General features: G+C 47.3%; 1 protein-coding gene across 1 annotated transcript; it reads right to left on the bottom strand.

Moving 5' to 3' along the window:
- Positions 1–12,157: 12,157 nt before the first annotated feature.
- LOC122935545 (hemoglobin heart muscle subunit alpha-type-like) lies at positions 12,158–13,832 on the bottom strand. The gene is made up of 3 exons (XM_044291316.1): positions 13,738–13,832; positions 12,523–12,727; positions 12,158–12,268 (listed from the first exon to the last, which is right to left on the bottom strand). The coding sequence occupies exons 1-3, from the start codon at positions 13,830–13,832 to the stop codon at positions 12,158–12,160; spliced, it is 411 nt and encodes a 136-aa protein (XP_044147251.1).
- Between the last annotated feature and the right edge of the window lie 3,988 nt (positions 13,833–17,820).

Here is a 17,820-nt window from a genome sequence, read left to right as displayed (position 1 = left end):
CCCTGACTGATACTTAGTGTTGAGTGAGTTCGGGAGAGCGGGTGGGCTTGTATATATTCTACAAGTTTTTATTTTTTGTTTTTCGTTACAGACGCTGCAAAACCAAACTTGTCTACATTTGTGTTTCAGTTTTACACAATAAAAGCATTTAAAAAAAATAATAAATCATGTTTTTTGTGTCACCATTTTTGGAGAGCCTTTTGTTTTTTCTGCCGATCGCCTTGTGTGGGGGCTGGATTTTTGCAGGATGAGTTGATGTTTTCATTGGAACCATTTTGGGTAGATAGCACTTTTTGATTGCTTGATATTCTGCTTTTTGTGACCAAAAAATGTCCATTTTGGTACTAATATTTTTTTTATGTCGATCACCTGACAGGGCAGATCATGGCAATATCTAATATGTCTATTTATTTATTTTAATTTTATTTTTTTATTGAAAATGGCTTCAAACTAATATTTTTCTTTACCTATTACACTTGTCCCAACTTTTGGGAGTCGGGCGGTTTATTTCCATGGTGAAGCAGGAGGCCGTCCGCTCCCGGCTTTACTGTTCCGCTGGTCTGCGGCGCTCCCCGCTCAGGCCGCGCTGCTGGCAGTGGGAGGAGCGCTAAAAGCCCGGTAATCAGCCGCCTGCACAGCCAGCAGCGCAACGTGTGTGTGAGCGCGTCCTGCTGCTGCTGGGAACGCAGGATGTGCCGATCAGAGAACCAAGTAATTGTGTGGTTTTTTTTTTTTAAGGGGCTGGAGAGGGCACTAGGGGCCAAAGGGGGGCACAATGTGGGCATTAGTCCTGTATTCATATCTGCTTATTTAAAAACCATTTAAAAGAGGAATCCAAAGCGGGCTTTGGTAGAGGTACCAGCCAATACCAAACCCAAGTTCGGATTGCTATTTTAATTGTTTTTAAATACTCAGATATGAACACAGTAGGAATTCACCAAAGTCTCACGCGACTTTGGGCGAGATGAAGTTTGGCTCCACGAAGCCCATACATTTTAATGCTGTGCAGAAAAAGCATTAACATTGATGTTTTTGAACTAATTGACTTCAGATCTATGATCTGAAGGTCGATTCGCTTAAGGCCTCCTGCACATGAACGTGTGCGCCACACAATGCATGAACACCGACCGTGGGGTAGCCACAGCGGATCGCGGACCCATTCACTTTAATGGGTCCGCGATCCGCCAGTTCCGCGAAAAGATAGGAACTTTTTTTTTCCTGGACGGAAGTATGGGATAAAACCCCACGGAAGCACTCTGTAGTGCTTCCATGTGTTTCCGTTCCGTGCTTCCGTTCTGCATCTCCGGATTTGCGGAACCATTGAAATGAATGGGTCCGCATCCGTGATGCGGAATGCCCACGGAACGGCGCAATTTATTGCGGACCCGCAAATGCGATCTGCAATACGGCAACAGGCAGCACACGTTCGTGTGCAGGAGGTCTAAGCCTAATTAGAATGGGTTGGTCTTATAGAACCAGCACAGCGCCCCCTGCTTTGGATTTCCCTACCTTACATGGTAACATAGTATATTAGGCAACATCCACACGACCGTGTGCCCCCCGAGGCCATATTGAAGCATGCGGCTGCCCCACGGTCTGTGCCCGTGCATTGCAAACCGCAATTTGTTTTCCACAGCACGGGCACGGAGCCCTAATATAGCCTAAGGCTAAAAAAAGCCCTCCATCCATCAAGTTCGGCCTGTTATCCTGCAAGTTGATCCAGAGGAAGGCAAAAAATTCCCTATGAGATAGAAGCCAATTTTCCTCACTTTAGTGGGGAAAAATTCCTTCCCGACTCCAATCAGGCATCAGAATAACTCCCTGGATCCCCGACCCCTCTCTAGTAGCTATAGCCTGTAATATTATTACACTCCAGAAATACATCCAGGCCCCTCCTGAACTCCTTTATTGTACTCACCATCACCACCTCCTCAGGCAGAGAGCTCCATAGTCTCACAGCTCTTACCGTAAATAATCCTCTTCTATGTTTGAGTACAAACCTTCTTTCCTCCAGACACAGAGGATGTCCCCTCGTCACAGTCATGGGGATAAATAGATGATGGGAGTGATCTCTGTACTGACCCCTGATATAATTATTCCATATGTAATTATTATTTTTGCTCTATCGCCACAGGGATCTTGTTCCAGATCCTCCGGACATCACGTCAACATGCCAGCGACTCCCTGGATGTGGTAGGACCAGTTGGTTCTTTCAAGGTGTATTGGTACAACGGTCTACCTTTTGATAGATTTTATTAGGTAAGTGGTGATATCGCCGTTTGCTCCTTTGTCTCGTTCTCACAACCGAAAACGACCAAAAGTTAAATCGGGAAATCCTTGCGTTGATGTGTGCGCAATTCCTCCAAAATAACGTCACAGAGACGTTCTCAAGCAGGATCCAATAATGTGCCTGTTTCCAACAGCTAAGCGAGGTTTATTTATACCAGAAGATGGAAGGCGGTCTTACAATCATGACCAATGGGGAGACAGGTGATTGGCTGGAAGGCGGTCTTACAATCATGACCAATGGGTAGACAGGTTATGGTATGTGTGATTGGCTGGTGAAGATGTGAATTATCGCACAAACTTATGTTCACGCGTTCGCACACTTATTCGCGCCGTTTTTGTTGCCGCGCTTATCCTCGCGGATGAAGAAACCTTTGTTCGACAGTCCCCATCCCTCCCGCCTCAACCGGCGCCATGACTTTGGTATCCTGCAGTAATACCAGGCCGGGCACAAATCAGCTACAGGTCGGGACGTCCAGACCATCGTGCGAAAGTTTCTGTGCGATTCGAATGCGAACGAATCTGCGCATCTCCATAGGATAGATGGCGACCATACAGCGAACAATAATTTTCCACACCAGTTCCCCCCTTTTTGGCCATATGTCATCATTTTAGCGGCTCCCTAACACTACAATCACTCAAACCAGACCTCTAAAGGGAATAAACATGTCAAGGGGAACATGCTACACTACAGATGAACCAACAAGAAGAACCAGGCCTAGCATTCTTGGGCCTCTTCGGTTGCTTGACCGCGACGTCCGACAAGGGTGGTGACAGTAAAAAGTCTCAAATAAAAAAATGCCTTCAAAAGGAAGGGTGATTCTCCATGACGGTTCCTTAAAATGCGGTGGTTCTTCTTGGGTCGTTCCTCCTGGAGTAAGACTCTGATGGTTCTATGCGATCATAACGTGGTCCTCTGAACGGCTCCTCGGGACTCGTTTCATCAAGCAGCAGGTCATTCTCACCGCCACATAGAAAAGAAATAGAAAGCACAGCAGTAACAGGACATACACTCCTATTTCCTTAAGCCATGATCCTATAGAAAACAACATATCAACAAAGCCTTAAAAAGGGGTTCCAACCTTCATCTGCAATCACACGTGCTTGCCCCTGTAATGCCTTAACTCTATCTAGATGATCCTGAACCTTGTCACCAGTATCTTTCACTCAGGTACAGCAATCCTCCCCGATGAATTCACAGAAACCCCCGTTTCAGCTAAAAGATAGTAGAGAGCCATCTTCTCCTGGAGGACAAGAGTTTTTAACTGTCGCTGTTTGGAGGAGACTTCCCTCATGGCTTCAACTGTCTCGTTAAACATCTCATCCACTATGGTAGAAAATGTGTTCCGCCGCTTCATAAGTTCTATATCCCATCCGGTCCATGCCGGAATCCATGCCCAAGGACGGTCTCCTGCAGAGAACAGCTCCCTCTTAGTCTTTCTTCCCATACTCACCCTCCTCTGCACCATCAGATCCTTGTGACCATCAGCAATGTAGGAGGCGGGGACTAGCCTGTCTAAGGAACATGACCCTCTAGCATTCGTGGGAATGACTCTGTAAGCAGCCTGCCCACACAAGAAGTAATAGGGCCCAGTTAGAAAGACACAAAGGTCATTAGGATTCTGGTTACGGGAGTCTAGCAACAGCTGGATGGATAAAGGGATTGCTGCTGAATGTCACACCCTCCCCCCCAGCAGATATAGTCGTGTCTGGTGGTTAGGTTGTTACGGTCAGGGATTCTATGGTCGATCTGGACAGTGATCCCAGAAGGGCATTCGATCCGACCCATGGACTTAGCTCCAAATCCAGAGCTGATATTAAAACAAATCTGGGGTCGCCCTAATTGACCGGATACCCACACGGGTCTACTAAGCCTACTACAAGTCTCAGGGCTGACATCAAGACCATAAGTGACGTTACCATCTAAGAATGTATGGTTGAACTCTATGGATAGGTGACACGCCACAGATTTACCTAAAGGGTTGATTTTTCTCATGCCCACCCTGATGTCATAAAGGGCATAAACTGCCGCCATGGCCGGGAGGCTCTGACCCGGAGGTGGTTTGGAGTACACCAAGCAGTTGGATCTATTTGCTGTCTTTGCTAACTGCAAATGCATTCTGAATAGGGTTGAGCGAACCCGAACTGTAAAGTTTGGGTTCGTACCGAACTTTACGGTGTTCGGCACCCAAACATTTCAGTAAAAGTTCGGGTTCGGTGTTCGGGTAATATTAATATACCATCGGATCGGAGTTTTCTCCAATTTGATGGTATATTTTAACTTGAAGCGTCCACATCACCATGGGAACGTCTCTATGTTAGAATATATAATAAGATTTGAGTTAGATCGTGAAAACTCAGATCCAACAGTATATTCTAACACAGAGGCGTTCCCATAGTGATGGGGACGCTTCAAGTTAGAATATATTGAGAACATAACGGCCCCCTGCCCTCTGGCAGCACCTGATTCCTACAGGGGGCTGTGATCCGCACAATTAACCCCTCAGGTGCCGCACCTGAGGGGTTAATTGTGTGGATAACAGCCCCCTGTTATAGATTAGGTGCTGCCAAGCAGTAGGGGCCAGACCCCCCTCCCTCTCCAGTATTTAAATCATTGGTGGCCAGTGCGGCCTCCTCTCACTCCCTCCCCAGTATTAAAATCATTGGTGTCCAGTGCGGCCTCCCCTCCCCCCCACCCCTCCATCATTGGTGGCAGCGGATCGGCAGTTCCGATCAGAGTCCCAGTTTAATCGCTGGGGCTCCGATCGGTTACCATGGCAGCCAGGACGCTAGTGCAGTCCTGGCTGCCATGGTTACTTAGCACTTTTAGCAGCATTATACTTACATGCGCTGTCTGTGGACGGCCAGCGCTCCTCCTACTGGTAAGTGAAAGGTCTGTGCGGCGCATTGCTTATAGCACAGACCTGTCACTTACCAGTAGAAGTAGCGCCCGGCCGGCCACAAACAGCGCATGTAAGTATAATGCTGCTTAAAGTGCTAAGTAACCATGGCAGCCAGGACTGCAGTAGCGTCCTGGCTGCCATGGTAACCAATCGAAGCCCCAGCGATTAAACTGGGACTCCGATCGGAACTGCCGCTCCACTGCCACCAATGATGGGGGGAGGGGGGTTGTTAACCTGTGGCCACTGCCACCAATGATTTTAATTAGGGGTGGGGGGGAGAGGGGAGGCCGCACTGGACACCAATGATTTTAATAGGGGGAGGGGGGTCGCACTAACCACCAATTATTTTAATAGGGGGGGTGGGGTGGGGGGCCGCACTGGCCACCAATGATTTTAATAGGGGGAGGGGGGCCGCACTAACCACCAATGATTTTAATAGGGGGGCTGGGGGGTCCACACTGGCCACCAATGATTTTAATACTGGGGATGGAGGAAGGTCTGGCCGCTGCTGCCTGGCTGCACCTGATCTCTTACAGGGGGCTGAGATCCGCACAATTAACCCCTCAGGTGCCGCACCTGAGGGGTTAATTGTGTGGCTCACAGCCCATGTAAGAGATCGGGTGCTGCCAGGCAGCAGGGGGCAGTTATGTACACAGTTCTTAGCACATTCTAACTTGAAGCATCCCATCACCACGGGAACGCCTCTGTGTTAGAATATACTGTCGGATCTGAGTTTTCACGATCGTGAAAACTAAGATCTGAAGAAGCTAATACTATTATTTTCCGTTATAACCATGTTGTAACAGAAAATAATAAAGTGAAGTTCGGGTCCCCATTGACTTCAATGAGGTTCGGTTTTGGGTCCAAGTTCGGATTAAGTTCGGGTCCCGAACACGAACTTTTTTAAAAAGTTCGGCCGAACTTCCCGAACATCTAGGTGTTCGCTCAACTCTATTTCTGAATAACAAATTCGGATGTGACTCCTCATAACATTTTCCAAAGTGCATTAGACAGAAAGAATAAAGGAATACAAGGTAATTGATCATTGCGCTTTGTGGTCCAGTAGCTTCTTGCAATGGATGGCGTGGATCCACCTGTCACGTTCCTCGACCTTGAGGGAGGTTGGTGTTGTAAGTAGAACCTGGTACGGCCCAGTATATCTCGCCTCCAGGAATATATTCATATACTCTCTGGTGTATCTTTTGGAGTTCCAGTTGAAGAGACTGCACATACCCCGTCAGCTGAGAATGTAAAGATGACAGCTGCTGGGGAAAGTACAACCCCGTCTTTGGTCTACTCCCGAACAGAATCTCATATGGGGACAGCCCATGAGGCCGTCTTGGTGCATTGCGCACAGAGTAGAGAGCAATAGACAAACACTCGGGCCGCGGTTTACCTGTGTGCTTTGGGGATGATATGGAGTATGGAGACCCTGATTGATGTGGAGAGCCTTACATATCTCCTTGAAAACTTGTTTCGTAAAGTGAGTCCCCGGTCGGATTCAATGGCTTGGGTACTCCCCATCAACAGACAACCTCAGAAAGGATCTTTTTGGCGGTCGTTGTGGCATTAGCTTTTTTAACGAGCCAAGTCTCTGGCTATCCAGAAAACATGTCTACACAGACCAAAGCATACTCGTGGGGCCAACTTTTAGGCATGTTGATGTAATAAATTTGTATTCTCTGGAAACGGTACTCAGGTTTCGAAGAATGTTTCTTTGGGGTTATAGCCAGTCGTCCAGGGTTGTGAAAATTTGGTGGCTGTGGTGGAGAATCCTGGAGCTATCCAGTACTCTTCCACTTGATCACACATGACAGTTTTGGACTGGTGACGGGGGTAGTGAGATAAATGGGATATCATTGGATACAATACTCTTGGCAACCACCACTTACTACCGAGACCCCAGATCTTATCAGCCCCCTCCGTTGCCCCCAACGCTACCCATTTCTGCTTCTCTGAGTTCTCTGCCTGAGCCTGCAACTTCTTGAACTCATCAAACAACATATCAGCGGATTTAGCCAGCATTAGCATCAGGGGAGGGGGGTCTAGGGCTCCTTCTTTAGCAGCCAGATGTGCCATTGCATTACCCCTAGCTTTCATGGTGGTCTCCGTGGTGTGAGCCTTGACCTTTAAGATAGCAACTTCTAATGGGAGTGTAAACACTATGAACAATCTGATGATTAGTTCGGCGTGCTTCACAGGTTTCCCCAAGCTAGTGAGGAAGCCTCTGGCCTTCCAAATTGGACCGAAATCATGGGCTATTTCGAAAGCGTACCTTGAATCCGTGTATACATTGATCCTTAATCCTTTATGTTTCTCACAGGCTCTGGCCAATGCGTGTAGTTCGGCCTCTAGGCTCGACATGTAGCTGCTGAGTGAGCCTTTTTCTACTATTTTGTTGACTGTTGTTACAGCGTAGCCCATGTGAGGTTTACCATCTTATGTGTAATACCTGGAACCATCTACAAAAAGATCTATTGCTTCCGGAAGGCAATAGATGAGCTCGAGACAGTTGTGATCATCTGAGTTTTCAGTCATGGTCGTGTTAGCGTCGGTCACAATCCTTTCGTACCCCCTCTCTTCTTCCGAGTCTGATTGGGTCGGGAGTAGAGATGCAGGATTGAGGATGGTACATCATTTTAGTGTAAGGTTAGAAGCGGTGAGGAGAGCCACTTCATATTTGGTCAAACGGCTGGCCGAAAGATGTTTGGTTTGGATATGGTTAAAGATCTTTTGGACATAGTGTGGGGTGAAAAGGGTCAAAGGGGAATTTAAAACTATATCACCTACTTTGTGCAATAGTACAGCGCAGGCGGCCATAGCTCGGACGCACCCAGGTGAGTCTTTGATGACCTGATCCAGTTCAGTTGAAATGTACATGATGGATCTATACCTGGATCCGTGTAATTGGGTCAGTACCCCAGTGGCATGCCCTTTACTTTCGTGACAGAAAAGGGTAGGTTGTAGTTGGGAATACCTAGTGCCGGGGCTCTAGAAAGTTTGTGGATCAGATCCTGGAGGGTTGACCAGTTTTCATCAGTTAATTGAAATGGTGTTTGTGACGGAAGAGTATAGAGAGGGCCCAGTTTGGATGAGATGTTAGGGATCCAATCTCTGCTATAATTGATTAGACCTAGAAGGGCTCTCAACTGTCGGGCATTACGAGGTCGAGTAAAGTCTTTGAGAGAATGTATCCGTTGCATTGTCAAATGTCAGGTTCCTTTTGAGATACAGTGGCCTAGAAAAGTAACCTTCTCCATATAAAACTGCAATTTATAATTGCTAGCCTTATTCCCACTGGATGCCAGATGGTTAAGCAACGATGGTATGCCTATAGCATGACTCCTTATGCGGGCATCAAACCAACCAATCGTCCACATATTGCAATAGGCTGACCTCCGGATCCTCTGGCACCCACTGATCTAATACCACCTTTAGCTTACAACTGTATTCCAATGGGCTAGTCATGGACCCTTGTGGTAACCGGTCCATGTAAGTTGTTTACCCTGGAATGAAAAAGCAAAGAGATATTGACACTGGGGATCCAGTGGTACAGAGAAAAAGGCATTGGACAAGTCGATGACACTAAGGTACGAAGCTTTAGGGGGGATGGAAGCAAGAAATGTGTGAGGATTAGACACTAACGGGGCATCACTGACAATGATTTTGTTAATGGCTCTGAGATCATGGACCAGTCGAAAAGTGACTTCCTGGCCCTTGGCTGATTTCTTTGCCACCGGAAATAGGAGTGTTACATGGGGATTGAGTTGGGGTCAAGACCCTGATTTGGAGATACCTGTCGATCTGGATTTTGATGCTGTCCATCTGCGCTACACTCACCAGGTACTGCGCTAATCTTGTTAATACGCAACCGGGGGCAATCCATATAGTGGTTGGAGGTACTGGCAGCAGGCCGACGTCATACTTGTCAACCGCGCAAAGTTTAGGATCTACCTCGGCCAGTACGTCCAGGGACACAAAGTTGCCAGGTCCTCCAGTATACGGAACTGCCACCACTGCAAACAGCAGCTCGTCTGTGAGTACACTAGTAACCACAACACCCTCCAGGGTATAGGAGATTTTGGTCTGAATTTCCGACAGAATGTCTGGCCCCAAAAGGTTAATAGGGACATCATCTGAGATCAACAAAGATCTAACTGCTTCTGTGTGTTGGCCTAACTTACAGTGCAATGGTTTAGTCTCTCTGAGAGTCATTGATTGACCTGTAAGTCCAACGGTGGGGGTAGTCTTGCCAGAAAGTGGAATCCTGCCTCTGATGTATTTGGTTTTTAGGACAGTTCTGGCTGCGCCGGTGTCAATAAGGCAGGATAGAGGGTATGGCAATTCCTCAAGAAACAGATTGACATGAGCTGACACCGGTTTGCCGTTTCCCGAGACGTTCTCAAGTAGGATCCAATAATGTGCCTGCTTCCAACAGCTAGGCGAGGTTTATCTATACCAGAAGATGGAAGTCGGTTTTACAATTATGACCAATAGGGAGACAGGTGATTGGCAGGAAGGTGGTCTTACAATCATGACCAATGGGGAGACAGGTTATGGTATGAAGTGATTGGCTGGCAAAGATGTGAATGTTTACGCATTCGCACACTTATTTGCGCCCTTTTCGTTGCCGCGCTTATCCTCGAGGATGAAGAAACCTTTTTTTCGACGGTTCCCATCCCTCCTGCCTCAGCCGGTGCCATGACACTGGTATCCTGCAGTAATACCAGGCCGGGCACAAGTCAGCTACAGGTCGGGACGACCAGACAATCGTGCAAAAGTTTCTGCGAGATTTGAACGCGAACAAATCTGCGCATCTCCATAGGATAGATGGCGACCATACGGCAAACAATAATTTTCCATAACAGTGGGACTGGGTGAGTACAGTTATGCATTGGGCGGAGTGGCAACAGCAAGGGGCGCAATGCTGAACCCATGCCCCAGGTGCTGGAAAGCCTAGCTACAACTCTGCTATGGTGCAGAATGGGAGCTGTAGTACATACAACGGTATCAAAACACAGTTCCAAACAATTCACAGTGCAAATCTTCCCAATAGCAATGTATGGATATCAGCAATGATTGAGGTTGTAGTACTCCTCTCCATCTTTCCAAAGTCTCTTTGCAAAATCTAAGGCTGGCAATAAGACTCAAACATGGCTGTAATTCCCAGCTGAGGGGCTGAAGATACAGCTGGCCAGGTGCATGTCCAAGTGTAAAGGAGATACCAGCTATGTCCCCCTCACTGCAGCCTTAAGGGGGAATTCCAGTTACAGAAAGTTCTCCTCTCTACAGGACTACTCTGCTACATCCAGCGCTCCCATAAAAAGGAAAAGAATGGAGCGGTGGCATATATTTCCAACCAGCTGCTCCACAAAGTATGAAGTCCCCAGTCTCATGACCAGTGGGGGTTCCAGTAGTAGAACCCCCACCAAAATTAATTTTCCCTCTATCCTGTGGATAGGGAATAGCTTTCTCCTATTGGAATAAACATTTAGTCAGTAAAGACCTTACCGTGCTCATCCTGCAAATTTTGGACCTTCTAGTTTTTGCTCTCTGGAGCACTGCGAGATGGCTTTATTGAGACCAATATCTAAGAGATAGTTCTAAGTCCCAGAGAATCCCTAACAAGGGGGTTCCTTAGCCCAGATGAAGTTATTCTCTGGGTCCAACCTCTACATCCTTAATAAATGTCTAATTAATTAAAAACCTAATAGATATAGACCCTAGTGGCAAGTAATTATCTTCAAAGGCAGCTCCAAATGGGCTTTTTTGTTTTTTATTAATCCTGAACCTGTCACACCCATTAATTATCAGAGCCTGTGCACCAGGAGGATCCTCTGGTGGGTCAGTCTGACACTGAGGACTTAGCTTGAGATGCGAGCACATGTACTTCCTCAGCTAACCGACACTAACCCTAGGGGCAGACCTAGGTCCAACTCCTAGCCTCCTATGGGGCAGAGTTAGGACTGGTAATCTTGACCTATCCATACGAAACTATGTGGGCTGTAATACATTGAAACATTAAACAAAGAATTTGTACTGCAAATCTGTTTTATAAAGTGCCCCCACAGGACATCCAGAGAACCTGGATTAGAGGCCCCCGACCTTCTGTAGGTTCTAAGCTACATTCAGACAACCCATAGTGCTGCACCGTAAGGAGGGAGACAAAAGAAAACCCAATGGAGATCTGAAACTGGCCCAATTATAGATGGTTAAGAATGGAGAATTAATATGACATACGATACCAGACAAGCCCATTCATGTCTTCTACACCTCGTGACATCATTCCTTTTGCCCCCATAGTCTACTGCAGGGATTCTTAATCTGTGGCCCTCCAGCTGTTCTAAAACCCCAACTTTCACCATGCCCTGCTGTAGGCTGTCTGGGCATGCTGGGAGTTGTAGTTATACAACAACATCTGGAGGGCCGCAGGCTGGGCATCCCTGGTCTACTGGATTTGGCGACGTAGATGCCATTATTAATCAAATTTACAGCAACAGAAGCTCAGACTAACGCTGGGTTCACACCTGAGCGTTCTGAAACGAGCGCTCTGTATGCGCGATTGTACGGGCGTTTACAATCGCGCATACAGAGACAGGCGTGCACACATTGTCGCGCGTTCCCGAATATCTATGTGCGGGAACGCGCGACAAACGCCCCAAAAAAAGCTCAAGCACTTGTTTGAGCGTCGGGCGTTTTACAGCGCGATCGTACGCGCTGTAAAACGCCCAGGTGAGAACCATTCCCATAGGGAATCATTGGTTCTTGCCTGTTGTGCGTTTTACAGCGCGTAGGAACGCGCTGTAAAACGCTCAGGTGTGAACCCAGCGTAAAAGTACCAGGAGACGTGATGTACAAGTATATAATATTTATTACAGAGATCAGGAGAAGAGATCCCAGGTCATCAGAATCATGGAGGACAGACGCTTGTTACAGGAGACAGACAGATCTGAAAAGAATCCTCCCAGTTAGCTGGAGATCAGGGCAACAGCAACTTCATTGAGGTACTTGTCACAGGCCGACTTGTCCACATCTGGGAAATGCTTGACGATGACCTCCAGAAGACAACCACACAGCAGCTGGGGGAGGGATGATGGGAGTTAATGCACACAGCTGTATAATTGCAGATCAGATGTGGAGATTGAAGATTTGTTATTGATATTACCTAGATGCCATTTTGCCCAAAAATGGCACCACTTGTCCATGGGTTCTGTAGTGCAACACCATTGACAGTGATGGTGGAGGAACTGCAATACCAGATACAGCCATGGTCAAGAGTGGCACCATTTTTCAGCAGACTTTCTGATCCGCACTGGACAGATCTGCTCCTCACCTTGATTGTGTCCACACTGAGCTTCAGCTTGTTGGTGTGCATCTCCCGCAGTGTGGCCAAGTTCTCCTGCAGTTTTCCATAGTGGTTGAGGGCATCGTTAATGGCGTGGATGATCTTCCCGCCATGTGTCTTCAGATCCTGACTGCCAGGGGTCACGTCCATGTTAGTGAAGTGGGACTTGGTGTCTGGATGGTGCTGGAAGAGACTGAGGAGAGAGGAGCATCCAGTGTTATAGGAGAACAATGTACTTACCCCATGTACCAAGCTAAACAAGATGGCCAGACACTAAGGGGGTGGGAAGAAAGTATTAAGCCTCTTTCACATGTCAGTGTTCTCCACAGACAGCACACGTCACCATTCATTTTAATGGGTGTATTCACTATGTTTTAACATGGTCTGTGTTGATGCATGCTCTATTTTGTCCATCACCCCAATTATAGTCTAAGGGTCCGTGAAATTAATGGGTGCAACACAGATGCCACAGATCATTAGGAAGAGATACGATGAAAATTATTTCTCAGCTGTGCAGGGTCAGTGAAACACGGATGGCACATGGACAGCAATAAACAGAAACATGGACCTAACATGAATCCTTCATGTATGCGTCACTGACCACCTTCTCACGAACGTGTGAATGAGGCTTTAGGAAGACATCGCTACCTTCATGTGATAGCAGCTCCTCACCTGTCTGATTGTATTGTGCTTCAGTTCCATTGACGTGAATGAGGCTGAACTGATATCACAGTCTGAGGACAGGTGTAGCACTGGGACAGAAAGCAGCCAATTATATATTTTTTTTTTTATCATTGGCAACCCTCTAGTATTTGTTTTACATTTTAACTGATTAACTCAGAAAAAAAAAGAAAGTGGCCAAAACCCATGACCGCTTACAGAGTCGCTAGACATACGGGGTGTGATTATATGCAGAGTATAGCGCTTTTACCATCCTCAAAAAATTTATCAATCATTTGTGAGAAATCCTTTTAGACTTCTATGGACACAGTATTTCTACCAACACATTCCCCTCCCCCACTGAGATAAACATGCATGCTCTGCTCTATTCCTGGATTACAGTTTTTCATGATCAAGGAAGATTCCAAACAAACCTGATACATTGTTGCATGTAGTGCAGGGGGCGGAGCTCCAGGTGTAACAATGTATCAGCTCCTCCTTCCCAGCCCCTTGTAGCAGTGACTATCTGGCTCTGCCGCTCACCTCTCCATGGCTTCACCTCCAATCTTCTCAGCGTCAGCGTCAATCTTCACAAACAAGGGCTCCAAAGCCGCCTTCTCAGCATCTGATAGCGCCATCCTGGGATGTGAAGCTCCAGCACAAGGGCCCCCAGACTCCATCATCACCTTTATATAGGGAGGAATGGCTGCTGATCCAGCACACCTGGGGCCCTACAGGAGAGCCCGACAACCTGGCCTGGCTGACAACTCCTGGACTGGAGTGCAGACACAATCAGCCGGCGGCTCCTGTAGATTAGGGGAATGTTCACATGACAGATTTTTGTTATGGATTTTCACTGACATTTAGCACCAAAGATAAATTCCCAATTATTTTAATGTTAATTCAAACATCGTTTTTTTCCCGTTTGTGGTTTTATACGTTTTATAAGTATAAGGCCTCATGCACACGACAGTTTATTTTCACGGTCCGCAAAAACGGGGTCCGTAGGTCCGTGATCCGTGACCGTTTTTTCGTCCGTGGGTCTTCCTTGATTTTTGGAGGATCCACGGACATGAAAAAAAAGTTGTTTTGGTGTCCGCCTGGCCGTGCGGAGCCAAACGGATCCGTCCTGAATTACAATGCAAGTCAATGGGGACGGATCCGTTTGACGTTGACACAATATGGTGCCATTTCAAACGGATCCGTCCCCATTGACTTTCAATGTAAAGTCTGGACTTCTTTTATACCATCGGATTGGAGTTTTCTCCAATCCGATGGTATATTTTAACATCACCATGGGAACGCCTCTATGTTAGAATATACTGTCGGATATGAGCTACATCGTGAAACTCATATCCGACAGTATATTCTAACACAGAGGCGTTCCCATGGTGATGGGGACGCTTCTAGTTAGAATACACTACAAACTTTGTACAAGACTGCCCCCTGCTGCCTGGCAGCACCCGATCTCTTACAGGGGGATATGATAGCACAATTAACCCCTTCAGGTGCGGCATCTGAAGGGGTTAATTGTACTATCATATCCCCCTGTAAGAGATTAGGTCTGCCAGGCAGCAGGGGGCAGACCCCCCCTCCCCAGTTTGAATATCGTTGGTGGCACAGTGTGCGCCCCCCATCGGTCCCCCCTTCCTCCCTCTATTGTTATAAATCGTTGGTGGCACAGTGTGCCCCCCTCCCTCTATAGCAGTAACAACATTGGTGGCAGTGTGCGGCCTCCCATCTCCCCCCCCCGGGAGCTCCTCCTACTGGTAAGTGACAGTTCTTTAGCAATGCGCCGCACAGACCTGTCACTTACCAGTAGGTGGAGCTCCCGGCCGGACACAGACATCGCAGCAGCAAGCAGGTAACTATGAATCTTCTACTATTGTACTATTGCTAAGTAACCATGGCAACCAGGACTGCAGTAGCGTCCTGGTTGCCATGGTTACCAATCGGAGCCCTAGCGATTAAACTGGGACTCCGATCGGAACTCCGCTGCCACCAATGATCGGGGGGGGGGGAGATGGGAGGCCGCACACTGCCACCAATGTTGTTACTGTTATAGAGGAAGGGGGCCCGATGGGGGGCGCACACTGTGCCACCAACGATTTATAACAATAGAGGGAGGAAGGGGGGGCCCGATGGGGGGCGCACACTGTGCCACCAACGATTTATAACAATAGAGGGAGGAAGGGGGGCCCGATGGGGGGCGCACACTGTGCCACCAACGATATTCAAACTGGGGAGGGGGGGTCTGCCTCCTGCTGCCTGGCAGCCCTGATCTCTTACTGGGGGATATGATAGTACAATTAACCCCTTCAGATGCCGCACCTGAAGGGGTTAATTGTGCTATCATATCCCCCTGTAAGAGATCGGGTGCTGCCAGGCAGCAGGGGGCAGTCTTGTACAAAGTTTGTAGTGTATTCTAACTAGAAGCGTCCCCATCACCATGGGAACGCCTCTGTGTTAGAATATACTGTCGGATATGAGTTTTCACGAAGTGAAAACTTAGATCAGAAAAAGCTTTTATGCAGACGGATCTTCGGATCCGTCTGTATGAAAGCAACCTACGGCCACGGATCACGGACACCAATCTTGTGTGCATCCGTGTTCTTTCACGGACCCATTGACTTGAATGGGTCCGTGAACCGTTGTCCGTCAAAAAAATAGGACAGGTCATATTTTTTTGACGGACAGGATACACGGATCACGGCCTCGGCTGCAAAACGGTGCATTTTCCGATTTTTCCACGGACCCATTGAAAGTCAATGGGTCCGCGAAAAAAAACGGAAAACGGCACAACGGCCACGGATGCACACAACGGTCGTGTGCATGAGGCCTAAGTTTAGTTGTAATAAATTAGGACAATGTTTTTATGTGATTTTTTTTGCTGTTTATTGCGTTATTTGGTGCGTTTTTTTCTTTTTTCATGAAAACCACCAGCTCCAGAACTTATCTAAACGTTTATGCAAAATATGAAACTCAGGGCAATAAAGCGAGTGTTTTTGCTCCTCTTGCATTTTTTTTTAACACAACGGGGGAGTTTTATCAAAACTGGTAGAAAGGGAATCTGGCTGAGCTGCCCATAGCAACCAATCAGATTCCACCTTTTATTTTTCAGAGCTTCTTTGGAAAATGAAAGATAGAACATAAAAAGCGCTTATACTGAGCAAAAACAAACAAGCAAAACACATTTTTCAGGCATATTTTTAGTGGGAGAAAACGATGCCAGAGAGAATGTGTGTGAGGAGGAAACCTCGGGGTGGAGTAACACATGGTGGCGTTATCACTGTTTAGTGCACTGTAGGGGGCAGTATTACTAATGGGGCATTCTAGAAGGGAATTACTATTGGTGGGACTATGAGGAGCGCTATTACTATGGGGGCACTAATTTTTCTTCAGGATAGTTTTTGGGGGTATCGGGGGGCACAGCGAGCAGCAGGATAAGGCCTCATGCACACCGTGGCCGTATCGTGGGCCGCATACAGAGGGTCCGCAATACAAGGGCATCACTTGAATTTATTTAGATGGGCCCGCAATCACGGAGATGCGGAACGGAGTCATGGATAGGAAGCCCACGGAAGCACTACGGAGTGGTTTTCTGTCCATGCCTCTGCACCGCAAAAAAGTAGTGCATGCAACACGGGCCTGGCCAGCACACGGTCATGTGTATGAGCCCTAACACTGTGGGGATGATGATAGAGAAGGGAGGAAGCTAAGACGTCTGTGTGTCACACTCTGCAGAGACGAGGCGGCTGAGAAAAGTTGTACGGACCAAATGGAGAAGATGATGACAGAGAAGATCTACATCGGAGGAGACGTCACCTGGGAGGCCCTGGAGGTGAGAGGTACGTGCTGCTGTATAGCAAGTACAGGAAAATGTGGTGTGTGGGGGGGGGGGGTGACTTAGAGAACTGGGCCATATTCATTTGGGCTTGGGGTGACAGGAGAAAATACACCACAGCAACACTCCATAATCATTTTGGGGCTGATATGACTTTTTGATTGCTTGATATTCAGCTTTTTGTGACCAAAAAATTTCTATTTTTGGTACAATTTTTTTTTATGTCGATCACCTGACAGGGCAGATCATATTATATTTTTATGGATGTTACACACATTGCGATATCTAATATGTCTATTTTTCAAAAAAATTATTTTAAATTGAAAATGGCTTGCTGATGGGAAAGGGCTTTTTTTTATTTTTTTACTTCAAACGTATATTTTTACCTATTATACTTGTCCCAGTATGGGACTTCAACTTTTGGGAGTCAGGCAGTTTATTTCCATGGTGAAGCAGGAGGCCGTCCGCCGCAGCGGTCTGTGGCGCTCCCCGCTCAGGCCGCGCTGCTGGCAGTGGGAGGAGCGCTAAAAGCCCGGTATTCAGCCGCCTGCACAGCCAGCAGCGCGACGTGTGTGTGAGCGCGTCCTGCTACTGGGAACGCAGGATGTGCCGATCATCAGGGAAGCAAGTATTTGTGTGTTTTTTTTTATAGAGCTGGAGAAGTACTAGGGGCCAAAGGGGGGCACAAGGAGGACATTAGTCCTGTATTCATATCTGCCTTTTTAAAAACCATTTAAAAGAGGAATCCAAAGCGGGCTTTGGTAGAGGTACCAGCCAGTACC

The sequence above is a fragment of the Bufo gargarizans genome, chromosome 4 (assembly GCF_014858855.1).
Source record: "Bufo gargarizans isolate SCDJY-AF-19 chromosome 4, ASM1485885v1, whole genome shotgun sequence".
NCBI lineage: Eukaryota > Metazoa > Chordata > Amphibia > Anura > Bufonidae > Bufo > Bufo gargarizans.
The sequence above is the reverse complement of the archived record's forward strand: the minus strand, read 5'-3'. Positions and strand labels throughout refer to the sequence as shown.

Bases quoted from the DNA above. Each gene is read 5' to 3' on its own strand.
- LOC122935545 (XM_044291316.1), bottom strand. From the start codon at position 13,832: ATGGCGCTATCAGATGCTGAGAAGGCGGCTTTGGAGCCCTTGTTTGTG. The intron at 12,728-13,737 runs GTGAGCGGCAGA...CTCTCTCCTCAG, and splicing joins GGAGGTGAAGCCATGGAGAG to TCTCTTCCAGCACCATCCAG. The intron at 12,269-12,522 runs GTGAGGAGCAGA...TCCCTCCCCCAG, and splicing joins TCAGTGTGGACACAATCAAG to CTGCTGTGTGGTTGTCTTCT.